This window comes from Moschus berezovskii, chromosome 9, assembly GCF_049115385.1.
Source record: "Moschus berezovskii isolate FMDL1 chromosome 9, NW_MosBer_1.0, whole genome shotgun sequence".
NCBI classification, from domain to species: Eukaryota; Metazoa; Chordata; class Mammalia; order Artiodactyla; family Moschidae; genus Moschus; species Moschus berezovskii.
In genome coordinates this window covers 43,610,065-43,629,960 of record NC_142468.1, presented here as the reverse complement: position 1 = coordinate 43,629,960, position 19,896 = coordinate 43,610,065, and the positions used below count along the sequence as shown (strand labels likewise).

The 19,896-nt window shown below is 39.4% G+C and overlaps 1 protein-coding gene across 7 annotated transcripts in view; it reads left to right on the top strand.

Moving 5' to 3' along the window:
• ATP8B4 (ATPase phospholipid transporting 8B4 (putative)) overlaps positions 1-19,896 on the top strand; it is a 283,705-nt gene that overhangs the window by 218,543 nt on the left and 45,266 nt on the right. For 6 of the 7 annotated variants that reach the window (XM_088839599.1, XM_088839597.1, XM_055437067.2 and 3 more), the window contains 4 exons: positions 921-1,026; positions 11,160-11,307; positions 14,220-14,403; positions 15,046-15,269. In XM_088839599.1, coding sequence (XP_088695725.1) covers positions 921-1,026; positions 11,160-11,307; positions 14,220-14,403; positions 15,046-15,269 — 662 coding nt within the window. The remainder of the gene's footprint in view (positions 1-920; positions 1,027-11,159; positions 11,308-14,219; positions 14,404-15,045; positions 15,270-19,896) is intronic. The other variant, XM_055437072.2, reaches the window with a different exon arrangement.

Genomic DNA, 19,896 nt, shown 5'->3' with positions numbered 1-19,896 from the left:
AGTTCTCTATATGTTTACTCAAATCACTGACTAAAACACAGAGAGTTGAGCTCTGTGCTGGGTTGTTAGAGACTTCACTTGATCAGTGTGTTCAGCCATTCAATTAGTATGAATACTCATAAGTTTACTATTTAGCTTTAATTTCTGTGGTTTCTACAAAGGATATGCTGAAGTTTTATCAGTTGTCTTCCTCAACTTAGGACAAATCTAATGACTCCATAGAATTCACAAGAGTCTAACGACTCAGTAAAGTTAAAATTGAATGATCGTATTGAATATGGAAGAGGAGCTTAACTATCCTAGGCTCTTCTTATATAAAATTAGAGGTAGGATTGGTCAATATCATGTAATACTCTAGTTATCTAGTAGCAGCAGTCCTGGTTTGTTTATGAGGTGATGTTCAAATTCCAAATTTCTATTCACTTAATGGAAATATGGCAATGTTGCATGTGGGAGAATTTAAAAAACTTAAAATCATTTTTTTGCTGTTCAACTGAACATTTGGGGAGTTTTCAATTTGTCTATTAGATTCAGTAATAGCTTAGTATTTCAGCTCTGCAAAGACAATATTCAAGGCTTCTGGTAAAATTTTATACAAGTAAAATGCATACGTTTTACTGTATCACAAGATCTTGGGATCTTTTCATGAGTACTCCTTTTGGAAATCAAAAAGTTTTTTTTTAAAAACTAGATGAGAATGTTGAGGATTCATAGATGTTGGTATTTTTTTGTAGATTTAGCAAATTTTTAAATTTCTTCCTCAATCTCTTGTATTTATTTTATTACCAATCATACTCTCTCTGAATTTAAGGAGGCCTGTAGGCCTTAAGGAAATATGGAAAGGCCTCAAAACTCTTATGAAAAAGATACTTATCTTATTAAGTGATGTTCTAACTGAAGTGGGCTTTCTTTTGTATCAGAAACTGCCATTAATATTGGCTATGCCTGCAACATGCTGACTGATGACATGAATGATGTGTTCATCATAGCAGGGAACACAGCTGCGGAGGTCAGAGAAGAACTCAGGTGAGTGTTAAAGAAAAGAGGAAAGGAGGAGAGGGAATGAGGGGAAAGGAAAATCTGAGAGTTGAGAAAGAGTCTGCCAAATTATTTCCCCAGAACTTTAGAAAGTGCTTTCTTATGACTAGTTTTGCTTTCTCTAAACTCAGTCCGTTTGGTGTCTGACCAAATGGCTTAGAGGCAAATGGCTTGCCACTTGCTCCAGTCCTAAGGGGGCTAACACAGCCCATTCAACACAGCTCACTCAACACAACAGTGGGGCAACGTGAGCTTCCTTACTGCAGCTCCATCATTTAACCTTTGTTCCTGAACCTTGAAAAGAAAGGAAGTCTAAACTGTCAGCACTACCACTTAATACTTGTAGATCAAATTACCCAACATTTTTACACTGTCTTACTCACTGTAGAAAATGTCTATATCATGCTCATTAGAAGCTATGGCTGGAGACTGCATGTGTATTTGACAAGTAAAAGTTGGAAAATCTAATTATTACTGATATAATTTTATTATTATTATTTCTATAAGTTTAATGATAAAGTCTATAGACTCTATTGGGAAAATTAATAATTTATTTAATAATTGTTGTTAAGTCACTAAGTCCTGTCCGACCCTTTGTGACCCTATGGACTGTAGCATGCCAGGCTTCCCTGTCCTTCACTATCCTGCAGTTTCCTCAAACTCATGTTCATCAAGTTGGTGATGCCATCCAATTGTCTCATCCTCTGTTGCCTCCTTTCCTCCTGCCCTCAATCTTTCCCAGCATCAGGATCTTTTCCAATAAGTTGACTCTTCGCATCAGGTGGCTCAGGACTAAGCTTTAGCATCAATCCTTTCATTGAATAATCAGGGTTGATTTCCTTTAGAATTGACTGGTTTGATCTTCTTTCAGTCCAGGGGACTCTCAAGAGTCTTCTTCAGCAACACAGTTCGAAAGTCAATTCTTTGGTGGCTCAGCCTTCTTTATGGTCCATCTCTCATATCCATACATGACTACTGGAAAAAATCATAGCTTTGACTATATGGATGAATGTTAAAGAGGAAAGTGAAAAAGTTGGCTTAAAACTCAACATTCAGAAAACTAAGATCATGGCATCTGGTCCCATCACTTCATGGCAAAGAGATGGAGAAACAATGGAAATAGTGACAGACTTTATTTTCTTGGGCTCCAAAATCACTGCAGATGGTGACTGCAGCCATGAAATTAAAAAATGCTTGCTCCTTGGAAGAAAAGCTATGACCAACCTAGATAGCATATTAAAAAGCAGAGACATTACTTTGCCAACAAAGCTCTGTCTAGTTAAAGCTCTGGTTTTTCCAATAGTCATTCATAGATGTGAGAGTTGGACTATGAAAAAAGCTGAGTGCCAAAGAATGGGTGCTTTTGAATTGTGGTGTTGGAGAAAACTCTTGAGAGTCTCTTGGACTGCATAGAGATCAAACCAGTCAATCGTAAAGGAAATCAGTCCTGACTATTCATTGGAAGGACTAATGCTGAAGCTGAAACTCCAATACTTTGGCCACCTGATGTGGAGAACTGACTTATTGGAAAAGACCCTGATGCTGGGCAAGATTGAAGGCCGGAGGAGAAGGGGATGACAGAGGATGAGATGGTTGGATGGCATCACTGACTCAATGGACATGAGTTTGAGCAGGCTCCAGGAGTTGATGATGGACAGGGAAGAAGACTGGTGTGCTGCAGTCCATGGGTCCACAAAGAGTCAGACACAACTGAGTGACTGAACTTGAGACAGTGCTTGGACACTGAGTAAGCAGTAGGCATGTATTCTCTCATTTCATTCTCAAAGCAACCCAGTGAAAGACATTATCATTATCCTTGTTTTGTAGTTAGCAAGTTGAGACACACATGGGATGAATAATGTTCTCAAAGTTTTACAACTAGTCAGTGGTTCAGGTGGGCTGAATCTAGGCAGCATGGCCCCAGAGCCTGTGCACCCATTCATTCGCCACATTTCTCTGAAAACACCATGGGTGTACTCTTACTCTCTTTAAATAATTAATATAAAAAATGCAGTTGTTGAAGCATCTGGTTGCTTCCATTGAGGTCAGACACCAGGTTGGCAACTATAGCAGAATGGATTTCAGGGAGAGACAGCCAGTGTAAGGGGAAAAGTACAGAATCTATGTTGACTTGAGCCAAGTTGGAATCTTGTCTTTGTGTCCTGGCTGGCTAAGTGACTTTTGATACACTCTTCAACCTCTCTGTTTGTTTTCCTCATTTGTAAAATGGGAAAATATGCAAATACCAACCCTATAAATGATTTTATTTGAGCGATTAATATAAGCTGTCCTGGGTGTTCATTGGAAGGACTGATGCTAAAGCTGAAACTCCAATACTTTGTCCACATCACGTGAAGTGTTGACTCCCTGGAAAAGACTCTGATTCTGGGAGGGATTGGGGGCAGGAGGAGAAGGGGATGACAGAGAATGAGATGGCTGGATGGCATCACCGACTCAATGGACATGAGTTTGAGTGAACTCCGGGAGTTGGTGATGGACAGGGAGGCCAGGCGTGCTGTGATTCATGGGGTCGCAGAGAGTCGGACACGACTGAGCGACTGAAATGAACTGAACTGAACTGAAAGCTTTATGACCTTTCATTGAATATCCTTCTTGCCTTCCCTTCTGTCTTTCCACTTCCTTCCTCCTGCCCTCTTTCCTTAGCCATTGTTCCCAGTCTTTCAACCAATAGGGATTAATTTAAAAAAATATTTTTCCAATAAACCTTGGAGTCTATTATTAAGATCATATAAATAATAATGATAAAAATTATGTCAGTAACAATTAGGTTTTCTAATTTTTATTTGGCAAAGACACATGTAATCTTCAGTTATGGCTTCTAGCCACTGTGATATAGTGGTTTTCTATACCAGGTTGATATAAAGTAGCTGAAAGTAAAACAAAGCTTTGAAGAATTAGACAGTCTTTGCATTCTCATCATAGAAAAACTAAACTTTTAATTAACCTTCTTAATATACTGAAAACAAGATGCTGACCCCCATTACACATTTTATGAATCCTCTTCCTCTGTTGATTACATTGGATAACAGTATTACAAAGTGATAGAACAGCATACACAAAGGCATACAGATGAGAAAGACACCATGTTCTATTTCAGGAACCATGTGTCAAGTTGTAGTTAGAGTTATGGGTGGGGACAATTTTTCAGAGATAAAAGTGGTGATAGACTGAGTGATAAGCAAAAGTGAATATATTTTATCTTGAAGGTATTGGATGGATATGGAGGACTTCTAAGCAGAAGAGAGACAAATCCAATTTTACACTTTAGAAATAACACTCAAGTGATAGGATAGATCAAGTATGTTTGACGGAAAAAATGAATGGTATGGAGACATGCCTTAGGAAGCTGTTGGAATACTCAAGTTTGAGAATGTTGAGGGTTAAACTAAGGCAGTGAGGTTGTAAGGACAGGGAAGGAAAGAGTGGAATGAAATTGACAGCTGTTTTGGAGGTATAATGGATAGGACTCAATTTGATTTGATGTGAAGGAAGAAGAAGGAGGCTCTGTCATTTCTAGCTTGTCTGACTTCACAACCTGGAATATACTGAGCTGGGCAAGAACAGAAACTCATAAAATTTTCTAAAACTAGACTTGAACCCTTTTCTGCCTGATGACAGAACAATTAAATTAGGCACTGTGGGTAAATTTAGTTCAAGGCTGCTGCTGCTAAGTCACTTCAGTCGTGTCCGACTCTGTGTGACCCCATAGATGGAAGCCCACCAGGCTCCCCTGTCCCTGGGATTCTCCAGGCAAGAACACTGGAGTGGGTTGCCATTTCCTTCTCCAATGTGTGAAAGTGAAAAGTGAAAGTGAAGTCGCTCAGTCGGGTCCAACCCTTAGCGACCCCATGGACTGCAGCCTACCAGGCTGCTCCATCCATGGGATTTTCTAGGCAAGAGTACTGGAGTGGCTTGCCATTGCTATTGCCTTACTGTCACTGAGGCTCAGCATCTACCCCGCTGGCATCTGGCACTTCCCACTTCCTTTTCCCTGTGGGCTGACTTCCACATCCTCCTGAGGAAACATGGGTGTTCAGGGGCTCTTCCTCACTTCTCTGTGTCTGAGAAGTGCTCTCACATGGGTGCCTCTGTTCCTGGAATCCCTTTCTTCTACTCCCCTCCATGTCACCATGCTTCAATGACTATTGTTGCACACTCAGATTCCCAAAAGCTACCCACTCCTGGTCCAGAGTGGGAGCAACACCTAGGCTTCTTTTAATGATTGATTCATGCACATCTAATCTCCTCTTCAGTCTCTCTCCTTTAGGCTAGATAGGAAACAGAGAAAAGGAGTCTTTTTTTTTTTTTTTCAGTCTATCGCTTAGAGCAACATTTTATGCTCTAATTCCTTTAAGGATTAATTTTTTGACACTTGAAGAGACTTTTCTCTTCCCTTTCAAAAAGCCCAATTACTTGAATTCCAGATTGCTGGAATTCAGGATGGCAATTCTGCTTTGAGTTTCAAGAGTCTATTTTGATACCCAGAAAACAAGATATTGACTCTTGTTTTCTCTGTGTTTGGCTCTGTCACATCCTCCTGAGGCAAGGTATGTTTCTGAGTAAACAGATAGGGTTGTCCGTGGTAGCAGTGGTGATTGCAGAAGGGGTGGGGAACCGAAATTAATACCTCAAGATTTTATCCAGGTACGTGTGGTTGACTAAGTGGGTGCCATAACTGTAGTGATGTGGAAGGAATATGAAGAAATATGAATTCTTATATACTGTCAAGAGAGTAAGTTGGCAGAAACTAGCAATATATTTCAAAATTATATATGTGTACAGTTTTGACCCAGTGGTTTTTACCTCTAGGAATTGCCCCTAAGAAAATAAATGGACAAGTGTATGTATGTTTGAGTGTGCATGCATGTGTTTGTATGCATATGTACATAGATATTGTGGCAACAATTATGATAATAGAAAATTGGAAATTGCTCAGCCAGCCAGCCACTGGGATTTTGTTAATTTGTATGATATATAGATTCAATGAGATACCATACAGTCTTAAAAGTAATTATGTGTTTTTTGACATTGGAAGATGTCCATGATAAGTGAAAAGTGAGATTATGAAAATAACATGATCCATTTTTCTAAAAAGGCATATATGGGTATGTAAGTATGTATGTATGTGTATAAAACACTATATACATCTATATCCATACCTATCCTCCTACCTCCTCATGTGGTTCTCTCTGGATGATAGAATTATGAGTCATGTTTGCTTTCTTATTTCTGACACTTTATGTTAATGAAGCTGTAATAGTGTTCATACAGTAAGCCAAAAGATTATCTTAGAAGAACAATATATTCAGAGGAGAAGAATATTTTCCATCCAGACTAAGTATTTCAGGACTCTTGAGGCCACTTTTCTTGCTGGAAAATAATGTTTATTTCAACCAAGAATTGGAGATTACCCCATTCTCATAGTCTAAGACAGAGAGGCAGAATATAGTAGAAAATTCTGCATGAGAAAAATCAATATATTTATAGTATGCATTTTCTTATATTAGCGGGGAAAAGAACATCCAAGAAAAGTTATTACTGGAGGTGCTCTCTACAATCCTAATCTTGGCTTCTTATATCTAACCCAGAGTTTTAGGGATGAAATATTGAAATTATAAATTTATACCATGTTTCAGTTCAGTGGGAGTTCATGCAAAAATATTTTAAAAAGTGTATCAGAAGTACAGGATCTAAGTCAGAGGTTCCCAACCTCCAGGCCATGAACTGGTATCTCCCCAGATCAGTGGCAGCATTAGATTAGAAGTAAAGGGCACAATAAATGTAATGCACTTGAATCATCCCGAAACCATCCCTCCCCCAATTCCCAGTCTGTGGGAAAATTATCTTCCATGAAATCAGTCCCTGGTACCAGAAAGGGCGGGGACCACTGATTGAAGTGATGGTAGCTCTTGAGGGAAAATGACCTAAAATGCTCATATTTAAACCCATCAAATATATTTCAATTATTTCATAAATAGTGATGTATTTTCATGCATATCATGAAGATGTTTGCTTCAAATTTAATGTCACATAAAATTTTCAAATTTAATGTCATGAAAATGTTTAAGCACATTGAGTCCTGGGTTAAGTTTGATGCTGTAGCTGCTTTAGTATTAAGGGCCTGTCCAGAAATCTGCAATTACTGTGAAGAAAGCTGATCGCTGAAGAATTGATGCTTTTGAATTGTGGTGCTGGAGAAGACTCTTGAGAGTCCCTTGGACTGCAAGGAGATCCAACCAGTCTATTCTAAAGGAGATCGATCCTGGGTGTTCATTGGAAGGACTGATGCTAAAGGTGAAATTCCAATACTTTGGCCACCTCATGCGACGAGTTGACTCACTGGAAAAGACTCTGATGCTAGGAGGGATTCAGGGTAGGAGGAGACGGGGGCGGGAGGAGAAGGGGACGACCAAGAATGAGATGGCTGGATGGCATCACCGACTCGATGGACATGAGTTTGAGTGAACTCTGGGAGTTGGTGATGGACAGGGAGGCCTGGCGTGCTGTGATTCATGGGGTCGCGGAGAGTCGGACATGACTGAGGAACTGAACTGAACTGAAGGTTTCTTTGAGGATTACTGCACTGATTACATTTCACCAATACATATGTCTTCTGACCGAAGAAAAGCAGACTGAGGATTTAAGTTTGCTTGGGCCTACAAGCAAACCAAATCCATGTTTCATTTTTGTTGCACTGATCACATATTTTATTAGAAAAATTAACTAAATCATGAAGAGACTCTATTGCTTCTGAGTAGTATTCCAGTGATGTACCAAGGAGCTGATGTTTCCTCTTTAATCAACAACATGCGTATTGCATTTTTTAATATACCTGTTTGGTGAAAAGTTATTGTTTGAATAAGGAGGGGTCATAAAAGCAAATGGCTCCAGGGTCAGAAAGGTAATGTTAGTTGTGTGATCTTGGCTGTACAAGGCATTAGTGACTGGGGGTTTGGTGAAAGTGAACATCATATTGTCCATAAATTCATACAGATTCTTTTTAAACATTACGCGGGCCAAACAAAATGCCCCTTGTTCCTAATTCCCAATTTCTAGTCACCCTGGCAAAGTGTTTTAATATGTTTAGTTTCTATCATAAATTGTAAAATTTTAGAGCACTTAATTCTGGGGACCTCCTAGGACAGCCTGGTAGAGCTGCCCAGGTGTTCGTAATGGTATCAACCAGTGTGATTGACTGGTACCATTCACCTCGATTTTAATAAAGATACTGGTTCAGAGTTGAGTATCTTACAGGTCAAACAGTTAATAAGGGATGAAACTGGGGCTTGATGTCAAAATTTCATGTACTTTGGTTGGCAGGATAATGTTGTCCCTTAGCTGCTGCTCTAGCACTGTGTCTTTGTCCCAGCCTAGAGGAAGCCTGTGGCTAACTATGTGTAAGCTTTTAGATGTGGCAGACAGAGGACTAGAAATTTGAAGACCTGGGTTCTCCCATGGGTCTGTGACTGGCTAGTCAAGTGGCTAGAGGTCAGCTAACTCAGCTGTGGGCATATGACATGTCAGAGCAGACCTTGGGCCTGAAGCCAGATCTCCAGGTTTCAAGTCCAGTGCTCATGTCAAAGTCAAAATTGTATTCTTCTAAACACAATGTCATAGCTTCAATCCATTTTCTAAGAGGTCTTTTTAATGTTTGAATACAGAGTGTCTTAAGAAGACTGATAAAACGACTCTTTTTCCTGCTGTCTCTTTACTTCATGGATTGCATGTAAGCCAACATGGGCCTAACTGTGCTTTGCTCTGTTTGTAGTGAGGTTTCAGTGGTTGGTGTGGGGCTGTGAATGCCAACCAAAGTCGTTCTCAGACATTAATGCATTTCTGTATGCCAGCATTGTAACAGACTGCCCTTCATTACAGAGCTTGGAGAAAACAGGCACTCTTTTTGCTTTAACATTTGTAACTTGTATTCTGTGGTAAAGCATTGTGTGTTCATTGTATAGTTCATATTCCTTGCAGGGAGTTATGTGTCGCTTTTCCCCTCCTAATAAATTGCTTTGTGAGAACTAGCTGGTGTTTGAAGAGCTAAGTTCTAGGAAGAAAAAGAAATGACAGCTATAAAGCATGGGCAAACGGAGGCTCTGCAGAGGGAGTGCAGTGGGAACTTAAGCAGGGCCAGAAACACTGTCTGTCCTTTTCTGCCTGGAAAAGGGATCATGTGAGATGTTAGGAAGACAGTTTGGGGAAAAAAAACCCTAAGTAAATAGAATTTCAGCCAATACTTTCATGAACTTCACCCTTCTTTGGAATGTTTTCATTCTCTGGGGGGAAAACAAGAGTTTGAGTTATTAATACAACAAGTGAGAACTTTACTAAAAAGGAGACCTTAGGAGATGTTGGCCCTTCAGTGCTTTCTGAGGACCTAATTCATGAGCTCTGCAAACCTGTCAGAGAAATATGTTCATTTCAGAGCAACTTGTCTCTCTTGCTTTCTTCATTACCTGGGTCTGTAAATTTTCATGATGTTGAGGAGGATTCCGTTACCTACTTATCTGATGCAAAAGTCCTTTATCTCCCACTTAAAGCAATGATTTTTCATGTCTACTCCTCCCTCCCTCTCCCCACCCTAACTCCCTAAATTTTACACATAGCGCTCTGACTTTATTACTCTTTTTCATTCGTTCTGCAAACTTATTGCTAAAACATAGAATGTCACCCCTGGAGCCAAGGGTGTGTAACCTCAGGGTTCCTTGGGTTCCTAAATGCAGGCTGTGATTTTGGTCTTGAACAGCAGAAGGAGATGTTGAGCTAGAAGATATGTGTGTGTGTGTGTGTGTGTGTGTGTGTGTGCGCGCGTGTGTGTTTCAATTTAACTTGTAAACAATTAGTGGTACATTTTCAAATAATTAGAAAGCTGAGGGCTAAAATAGTTGTTTTTATAATGTGAACATTCTCTTCCTTCAGAGGAGCCACAGCAAAAAACAAAAACAAACAAAAAAACACAGCCATTTAAGTAAATTTTTTTTTTTTTTTAAACATAGGATGAGCCTTTGGGGGATCATTTCATTTCGCTCTAAGACAAAATACCCATTTTCTGGCCTCTCACTCCCCATTCTGTCCTGGATGCTCATTTTGTACATGCATGTTGTGGCCCAAAGTGTTGGTGTCTGGCTTTGCCACTCATCTTTGGGAGCTCCTACTGTGTGGTTCCCTGGTTGTGACTGAAATTTCTAGCAGTCTTGTCAGCTCACCCTATGTTACTTCAAAGCCTGTTGTCCAAGGGATTAGGAGAGGAAATTTTCCTCCCTTTAAAGGCATTGTCTTTCCATTTTTGAAGGGAAGAATAAAATGCCACTTCTAAGGAAGAGTTTTAAGTCACCATACAGTCTTCCTCTTAAATAGCAGCGATGGATGTGGGCAGGATTATTCTAGTGCTGATGAGATCTAGGGCACTGGAGGGAGTTTCTATTTGGAACTGCCCTCCACACTTGGTGTTTCTAGCTCCTTTCTCAGAAGACTTACTCTATTGTTGGAGCTAATGAGTACAATTTTCACTTAAAATATCCCATTGTATTATAATGACTATGCCAATTCAGTTAATGCCATTATTTGTTTTTATTGTCAAATTTCTAAAAGATGTGTTTCTCAGAAGGCTGCCGTTTTAAGTGGGATTGTATTACATTGCTCTACAAGTTGATTAATTTATGTACAGAATTTCCCGGAATTCCTAGAAGATTTCATCAGTTGTTTTCAGTCTTTCCCTTTCCATTGTTTAACAATATCATGTGCCAGATCAGTGGTTCTTAAGTCCATGAAGCTCAGGTAACCTTATATATCAAATTTATCAAGAGCCCCTGGTTCCAACCCAGCCCACGATGATGATTTAGCTTTAAGGTAATTTAAAACGTTCAAGATGATTCTGTTTCCCTTGTGTTTACCCTCCTACTTCCTGGAATTTGCAAATTTGCTATGGTATCCCCCATCACAACAAATCATCCAGCTAGTTCACTGAAACTGAATCTCAAGCAAGCAGTCTGTCTGAACAGTGACGAAATGAATTTACCTCTAGGCTAGCCTCTCCTTAGAGTGAATAGGTATGCTCCGTATACATTGTTATGATTTGCCTTCCTCCGTTCTCCTTTAAGGAAAGCAAAGGAAAATTTGTTTGGACAAAACAGAAGTTTTTCCAATGGACATGTAGTTTTTGAAAAAAAGCAGTCGCTGGAGCTGGACTCAGTTGTAGAAGAAACCGTAACAGGGGATTATGCCTTAATCATAAATGGCCACAGTTTGGTGAGTTCGCTTAAGGCTTTTGTTATTTCTTTTTCTCCACCCCAATAATGAGTTCTTTTGTGCTGTCATAATGAAATCTTCTTTTGTGTATTCAAAACAAATGACACTGCTAGAAACAGGGCATACACAATGATTTCCTGTTTGCAAAGGAAAGGGAAACTTCTAATATATATTTCATACATTATTGCTTGAACCATCACAGTGAAAGGGAGGATCTGAAGAAATGCTGAATTCAGAGAATATCAATCTTAATGACTGTAGATTGTTCAGCAGTATTGTTTAAATGCTCTTCTCAGGGAGAGTATCACAGTTCCTGTTGTTTAATTAAAATAATGCAACTGGACGGATGTATTGCAATTATTGCTCTTCCTAATGTTTGAAATTTGCAGAGCATAACCTGACCTTCATATAATTACCACACCAAATTACTGCCATTAAGATACCTCTAGTGGTTTTTCTAAATAGCAGCATTTTAGAGCAATGCCAAACAATTTGCTTTGATTAGGAAATCTGGTTCTTGTCGTAATAGAATAAACTTCCATTGTTCTTTTAATGTAGTTCAGGTTCCAAATCTTGAACAAATATCAAAATGCTCCTCTGAGTTTCTAACTTAGAAAACAAAAGCTCTGATTGTACTTCAGTGAAATGATCATTTATATGCACAAAGAGCTAATCTCACATCTTTTTCCGGCTTTGATGATTATTTTTCACTTCCAGAGTTTGGAAAACAAACGGATCTCCTTTTAGACTATTTCTTAGAGGACAGAAGAAGTTGGACAGGAGTATATTGTGTTTCCCCCCTTGTAATCAACTGTCTGTTAGCTCTTAGTGTTTAGAGCACCATCCAGCTGGGTTCCAGACGTACTGATGTGTTGTCTTCTACACCATGGAAAGTTACAGAGCTCAGCTGTAGGCCAAGCTTAGTTGAAAGTTTGTCCAGATGACACGAACTTCTCTCTTGCACAAATGAGCAGCAACTGAGAATTCTAAGCCTGTCAGCTGGGACTTGGAGCTGGTGGCCTTCGCTGAATTCCCCAGGGACCACGATAGGGAAAGATTCCCTAAAGATTTGTGCTCTGACTTTCTCTCAGGTTCAGAGAGGTCATTGTGAGGTCAGTTAGGGCACTCAGGTGTTAACACACATGATTTTCTCTGTCTCCAAATATGTTGAAAGAAAGATCTCAGATAGTTGTAGCTTCAAAGCCTGAGCTTTAGAAACCATGAAATATCATTTTTCATTTAAGGAGAATTGGCTGTGTTTCTCCTACTATGGTCAGAAGTTTAAAAAAAAAATTGCGATTTCACTTTGCTCAGATCTTGATGCTTCGCAGAGGGAATTGGATCTTTTTTCTCACAGCCTGTGTCTGCTTTTCAGTTGTTGATAATAAAGAAAAAAGAAGAGAGAGAGATGGGAACCATTCTGAGCAAGACAGCCAGTTACCAGCTTTCTGTTTCAGAGAGTGTAATTATATTTGAGAATGCTAATTCACAATTCCCCTAAAAATTCTAGGCCTTGACATGAGCGTTTTCTACATTAGAGTTATGTTTTTATACTTATTCATCCATCTTTCCATTCACCCCATTAACATTTTTTTAAAATTTATTTTATTTATTTATTTTTCTATTTTTGATCTTTTATTCTTTATTTATTCTTTTTTTTTCTTAGCAATTTGGGCTAGCAAGGTGAAAATATAGAATATTTTTAAATTTTTTTTTAATTAAAGATATCATTTATCCCATTAACATTTATTAAGCATGCCCAGGTCATAGTGCTAGAGCCTGAGGGGATAAGGATATGAAGAGAACAGTCTTTGTTTTAGAGATTGTCATCTGGTGGGAGAGCTAATCTCACAGTATTGTGATAAATACAATACAGAAGCATGGACATGGTGCTTTGAGAGCATAGAGGCAAAGCAGCACATTTAGTTCCTCATGGGAAAATTAGGGAAGAATTCCTAGACAAAGTGATATTTTCAGGTAGAGGAGACAGCAAGTGCGAAAGCACAGAGGCAAGAAAGAACCTGTTAACTTGTGGAAACAAGCAATTTGGCATGACAGGAGTAAAGAGTAAACTTGAAGGTGGTGGTAGAAGACAGACTTCCAAAGGAATATAGGGGCAGAATGTGATGGGCTATGAACATCTTGCTAGAGATTCATTCAAAGATAATGCCGACTCAAAGTTTAGATGGGTTCCTGTTTTCTCTTAATGCATTTACTAAATAGTGTAGAGTGAGATGTTTTCTAGAAAAAAAATTATAGTTAATTGCAAAGGACTATGTTCTCTTTTTCAGTGCTTTCTTGGTGTGTCTAAAGGCTCTGATGTATTTAGGGAGGAGCAAGGGTGGAACTGGTTGATGCACCCTGTCTGAGATGCAGGTCGCGTGCCACCCTTTGTACAGGACTCTCCTGATTTCAGTCACTATGCTCTTCAAGGACTGATCTCCAGATCATTTGCCCCTCATCTGCCCTCACATCAACAACCACAACAATAAACACTAAATTACAAAACAACAATGCAAAGGAAACCAAAATGTCACCATGTAGAACAAACAAATCATCACTTTGTAGTTCATTCTAAACTTGGTGAAGTGGTAGATTGGGCTGTCCTTCACTTTCCCTTATTTTAGTGGATTTTGGAACTTCCCTGGCATTGAACTGTATCTTGCCAGCACAGCATGATAATGCACCAAGGAGGACACACCGGGCACTGTGTTTTTTATTTTTATGGTAAAATTCCCTGGCACATAGTAGGCGTTCAGTACTCTCTTCTTTTGTCGTTTGTGTGACCCCGAGTCAACAATGACTTATTGAAGTGAATCAAACTGTTTAGAAATCAGTTGAGAAATAAGAAATCTGCTTCCCAAATGACATCTCTCTTGTTCTATTGTGGATTTTTAAAAAAAATAACCTAGGCCCATGCCCTAGAAAGTGATGTCAAGAATGATCTTCTAGAACTTGCCTGCATGTGTAAGACTGTGGTTTGCTGCCGAGTCACCCCTCTCCAGAAAGCCCAAGTAGTAGAACTTGTGAAGAAGTACAGAAATGCTGTCACTTTGGCCATCGGCGATGGAGCCAATGATGTCAGCATGATCAAAAGTAAGGAGACATTTGCTTAATGGGGCACACTATGGACCTGGAGGCCCAGGTGCAGCATTTGGCAATATATAATGGAAATTGCATTGAAATTTGATTTTCCCAGTGGTTCTAAAATGAATACTTTCAGGTACAATGCATCCACCATTCATTAAAAAAAAACAAAAAACCGTCTGTCTTTAATTAAATCATTTGTGTATCTGTCACTATTTGGAGAAGGAAGTAGCTATGGCGTAGAGGAATGAACAGACACATAGTCCCAGCTGTTACGTTTTGCCACAAATTGTAGAACTTTGTTCAAGTTACTGAACTTTCTGAGCAATTTTCTCTTATAAAACTAGGATAAACACCTAACTATCAAGAGCGTGTCTTGAGATAATGTGTGGGAAAAATGATGAATGCTATCGTTGTAAGAGTTCCATGAATAAATAATAGCATTACAAGAAAATTGATAGGGGAATTCCCTGGTGGTCCAGTGGTTCGAACTTGGTGCTTCCACTGCTGAAGCCCAGGTTCAATCCTTGGTCAGGGAATTAAGATACCACAAGCTGTGCCGTATGGCTCTAAAGAAAGAAAGAAAGGAGTGATAGTTTCCCCAAAGAGGTGTCTTTGGCTGGGAAGTGAAAGTGTCCTTCTTCTTTGTAGGTGCTCACATTGGCGTCGGCGTCAGTGGCCAAGAAGGACTGCAGGCAGTCCTAGCCAGCGACTACTCATTTGCACAGTTCAGATACCTCCAAAGGCTTCTCCTTGTTCATGGAAGGTGGTCCTACGTCCGAATGTGCAAATTCTTATGCTATTTCTTCTATAAGAATTTTGCCTTCACACTCGTGCATTTCTGGTTTGGTTTCTTCTGTGGTTTCTCAGCCCAGGTTAGCAAAAAAAAAAAAAAAAAATTTTTTTTCCTTTATAAGATCCCCTGGATTGTCAATGACTGTTCTTCATGGTTCTTTATAATACATAGAGATCATTTTCATATGTCTAGTACAAATGGCAGTGTGACAATTATGTAATGCATAGTTGACCTGAGCTTTCAACCTAAAAAATATAATTTAGCTAGATTTTTATCTTTTGCTTATTTACAGAATAACCAATGAGTATACCTTTCTGTGCATTTTTATGTTTTTATTGAAATGTTGAATGATGACAGGTAAGCTTGCTGTAGAGTTTTAATTGAGGATTTGAGAAACAATAATAAGAAATGTTGAAACATATCTATTAGGAAGATGGTCACTCACCCAACACACTAAATGTAAATATTTCAAATCAGGGGAAGGAATTGAAACTCCAACCTCAAAGCTGTTTTGACAGCAATTCATTAGCTACAAATGATCTATAGGTTATGTTGGTGGCAGGGAAGAAATATTAGCAAATTAGGATTCTATTTTTCTATCTTATAGCCATCTTAAAGGTTACTTAAGCCCATATCTTGGATATCAGGAAAGTTCTGACCCTGAGAATCAACTGTGAAACGTAAGACTTTAAATATATTTGTGAATAAAAAGTGGCATCACTATTTTAGACAACAAAAGAAAAAGATTGCTCTTGAGAATGAAATGGTAACTGTAACTATTATCGGAGATTTCTTCAATTCTTCTTTTCTCTTGGTTTCAGTTACTGGTTTCAATGGTATACATGGAGCTATTTTTTCCAATTATTTTATTTCAGAAAAATTGAGTATGAATTAAATTTTGGCATTTATGTTAAATGTGCTGAGGGAAATTAGTGAATCCTTGTGGTAATGAAAATAGGTTTTGTACATTTTTCTCTTTCTCTGAGAAGTTGAAATTTCTTAAAGGCACACCTGTACCTGAATTTTCTCGTTTAATAATAACATTCTCCAAACGAAAAGCAGACTCTGATATTTTTGTTGATATTTTTGGTAATCTTTAGACAGTTCAAATAAAACAAAGTCTTGATTTTTCAGATCAGTTCAGTTGCTCAGTCGTGTCTGACTCTTTGTGACCCCATAGACTGCAGCACTCCAGGCTTTCCTGTCCTTCACCAACTCCCGGAGTTCACTCAAACTCATGTCCATCGAGTCGGTGATGCCATCCAGCCATCTCATTCTCTCTCATCCCCTTCTCCTCCTGCCCCCAATCTTTCCCAGCGTCAGGGTCTTTACCATTGAGTCAGTTCTTTGCATGAGGTGGCCAAAGTATTGGAGCTTCAGCATCTGTCCTTCCAGTGAATAGTCAGGACTGATTTCCTTTAGAATTGACTGGTTGGATCTCCTTGCTGTTCAAGGGACTCTCAAGAGTCTTCTCGAACACCACAGTTCAAAAGCATCAATTCTTAGGCACTCAGCTTTCTTTATAGTTCAGCTCTCACATCCATACTCATGACTACTGGAAAAACCATAGCTTTGAATAGATGGACTTTTGTTGGCAAAGTAATGTCTCTGCTTTTTAAAATGCTATCTAGGTTGGTCATAACTTTCCTTCCAAGGAGTAAGCGTCTTATAATTTCATGGCTGCAATCAGCATCCGCAGTGATTTTGGAACCCAAAAAAATGAAGTCTGACACTGTTTCCAATGTTTCCCCATCTATTTCCCATGAAGTGATGGGACCAGATGCCATGATCTTAGTTTTCTGAATGTTGAGCTTCAAGCCAACTTTTTCACTCTCCTCTTTCACTTTTATCAAAAGACTTTTTAGTTCCTCTTCACTTTCTGCCATAAGGGTGGTGTCATCTGCATATCTGAGGTTATTGATATTTCTCCTGGCAATCTTGATTCCAGATTGTTCTTCATCCAGCCCAGTATTTTGCATGATGTACTCTGAATATAAGTTAAATAAGCAGGGTGACAATATACAGCCTTGATGTACTCCTTTCCCAATTTGGAACCAGTCTGTTTTTCTATGTCCAGTTCTAACTATTACTTCTTGACCTGCATACAGATTTCTCAGGAGGCAGGTAAGGTGGTCTGGTATTCCCAACTCTTGAAGAACTTTGCATAGTTTGTTGTGGTCCACACAGTCAAAGGCTTTGGCATAGTCAATAAAGCAGAAATTGATGTTTTTCTGGAACTCTTTTGCTTTTTCCATGATCCAGCAGATGTTGGCAATTTGATCTCTGGTTCCTCTGCCTTTTCTAAAACCAACCAGCTTGAACATCTGGAAGTTCACAGTTTACGTACTATTGAAGCCTGGCTTGGAGAATTTTGAGCATGACTTTACTAGCATATGAGATGAGTGCAGTTGCGTGGTAGTTTGAGCATTCTTTGGGATTGCCTTTCTTTGGGATTGGAATGAAAACTGACCTTTTCCAGTCCTGTGGGCACTGCTAAGTTTTCCAAATTTGCTGGCATATTGAGTGCAGCACTTTCACAGCATCATCTTTTAGGATTTGAAATAGCGCAACTGAAATTCCATCACCTCCACAAGCTCAAAGGCAGGTAAGGTGGTCTGGTATTTCCGTCTCTTTAAGAATTTTCCAGTTTATTGTGATCTTGATTTTTCCTTCTCAGAAATAAAAGTTTTCTTAGCACCACCCCCCAAAAGGCACCAGGGTGGGGATATTTACCTGGTTATAATTCCACCTTAAGTCCAACAAAGACAAATGTGAGTGTGGCTTGTGCCCTCCTGGGCTGTTGACTTTTCCTCCCCTTGAGAATGAAACAAGGCTATTTGCCAAGTGGTGTTTTGAGATATCCAGTTTTCATACTGTAAATGTTTGGGGCTTTTGAAAGATCATAAGACACTGAAGAGATGTCAACTCTTACTTAGACCTCTTAGGACACAGAGGAGTAATTAATGATTTGAATGTGCAGACACACAAAGCTTGGATAGACAAGTTTACCGCCAGAGTTGTCTTTGTTGAAACTGTGAAATTGAAATGAATGTTCAATGACTTGTAATCTCTACACTTGTGTGATTTTCTGCTCTGCTTTCAGGATCTGATAAAACTGGCAGAGTCAGATGTTAAACAACTAGATTTTTAATCTCAACAGTATTTTCAGTTTGAAAGAGAACAGCAAGGGGGAAAAATGATTGCACTAAAGACATGAGTACCTGATGTAAACTCAGCTATGAGGCACATCACCCATTTATGATTCAGTTCAGTTCAGTTCAGTCGCTCAGTCGTGTCTGACTCTTTGCGACCCCATGAATCACAGCACACCAGGTCTCCCTGTCCATCACCAACTCCCGAAGTTCACTCAAAGTCATGTCCATAGAGTCGGTGATGCCATCCAGCCATCTCATTCTCTGTCGTCCCCTTCTCCTCCCGCCCCCAATCCTTCCCAGCATCAGAGTCTTTTCCAGTGAGTCAATTCGTCGCATTTATGATTAGGTTTCATAAATGGTTGATTTAATTGAGCATGTTTCTTTTCTGTGTTCTTGTCGTCTCCTTTTTATTATTTGTTATTACTGAGTGGGCCAAAAAGTTCATTAGGGATTTCCCATAAGATCTTATAGAAAAACCCAAATGAACTTTTTGGCCCACCCTATATTATTTTTTACACTGAAAACTGGTTAATTGCATGGTCTTCTTTTAAATCCGTTGTCAGTCTGGACTGGACCTCTGTATTCTTGCTGACGGTGGTGAGTTGATCTGGACCAGTTGTTCTCAAGTTTTAATGTGCATGGGAGTTACCAGGAGGGCTTCTAAAGCACAGCTTCCCATCAAGTTGCTGATTCAGTAGGTAGGAGGCAGAGCTCAGGAATTTGCAATTCTAGCAAGTTGCCTGTAGATGCTGATGCTGCAGGTGGGGGACCATACTTTGAGTATGGTCAAATACTGGCCAATACAGAAGAAAATCTGAAAGAATGCTTTTTGAACCCAGAGCCCAGAGTGAAATCCAATCTGCTGATGCTGTTTTGTCCATTCTAGACTCTACTTATCTTCTCTGAGGCAGAGGGGCCACTTAAGCCAACATCTTATCACCCCTCCCAATAGAATTGTTCCAGAGGGCTTAGAATCTCCTTATACACCTTGCCAAAACCTTGGCCCCTGAGGCTTATACATGCACTCAGACAAGGTCAGGAGAAAGAGGGGTATTTGTTTCAGGAGAAAGGATTGCTTTTCCCAATTAACTCAGTCTATTATGATTTTATCTAGCTTAACTCTGAGCTCCTCGAGGAAAGAAACCATATCTGAGTTGTGCACACATGACTATTTTTATTTATGTAGTTTACTTTTTTTTTAATTAATTTATTTTTTTATTGGAGGCAAATTATTTTACAATATTATATTGGTTGGTTTTGCCATACATTGACATGATGTGAAACGAATCACTAGTTCAGGGTCGATGCATGTTATAGGATGCTCAGGGCTGGCGTGCGGGGATGACCCAGAGGGAGGATAAAGGGAGGAGGGAGGTGGGAGGGGGGTTCAGGAGGGGGAACTTATGTAAACTTATTTATTTTTATTTGGGTGCATTGAGTCTTGGTTGTGGCATGAGGGATCTTTGTTGTGGAACATGGACTTAGTTGCCCCATGGTATGTGGGGTCTTAGTTCCCTGACCAGGTATTGAGCCTCAGTCCTTTGCACTGGA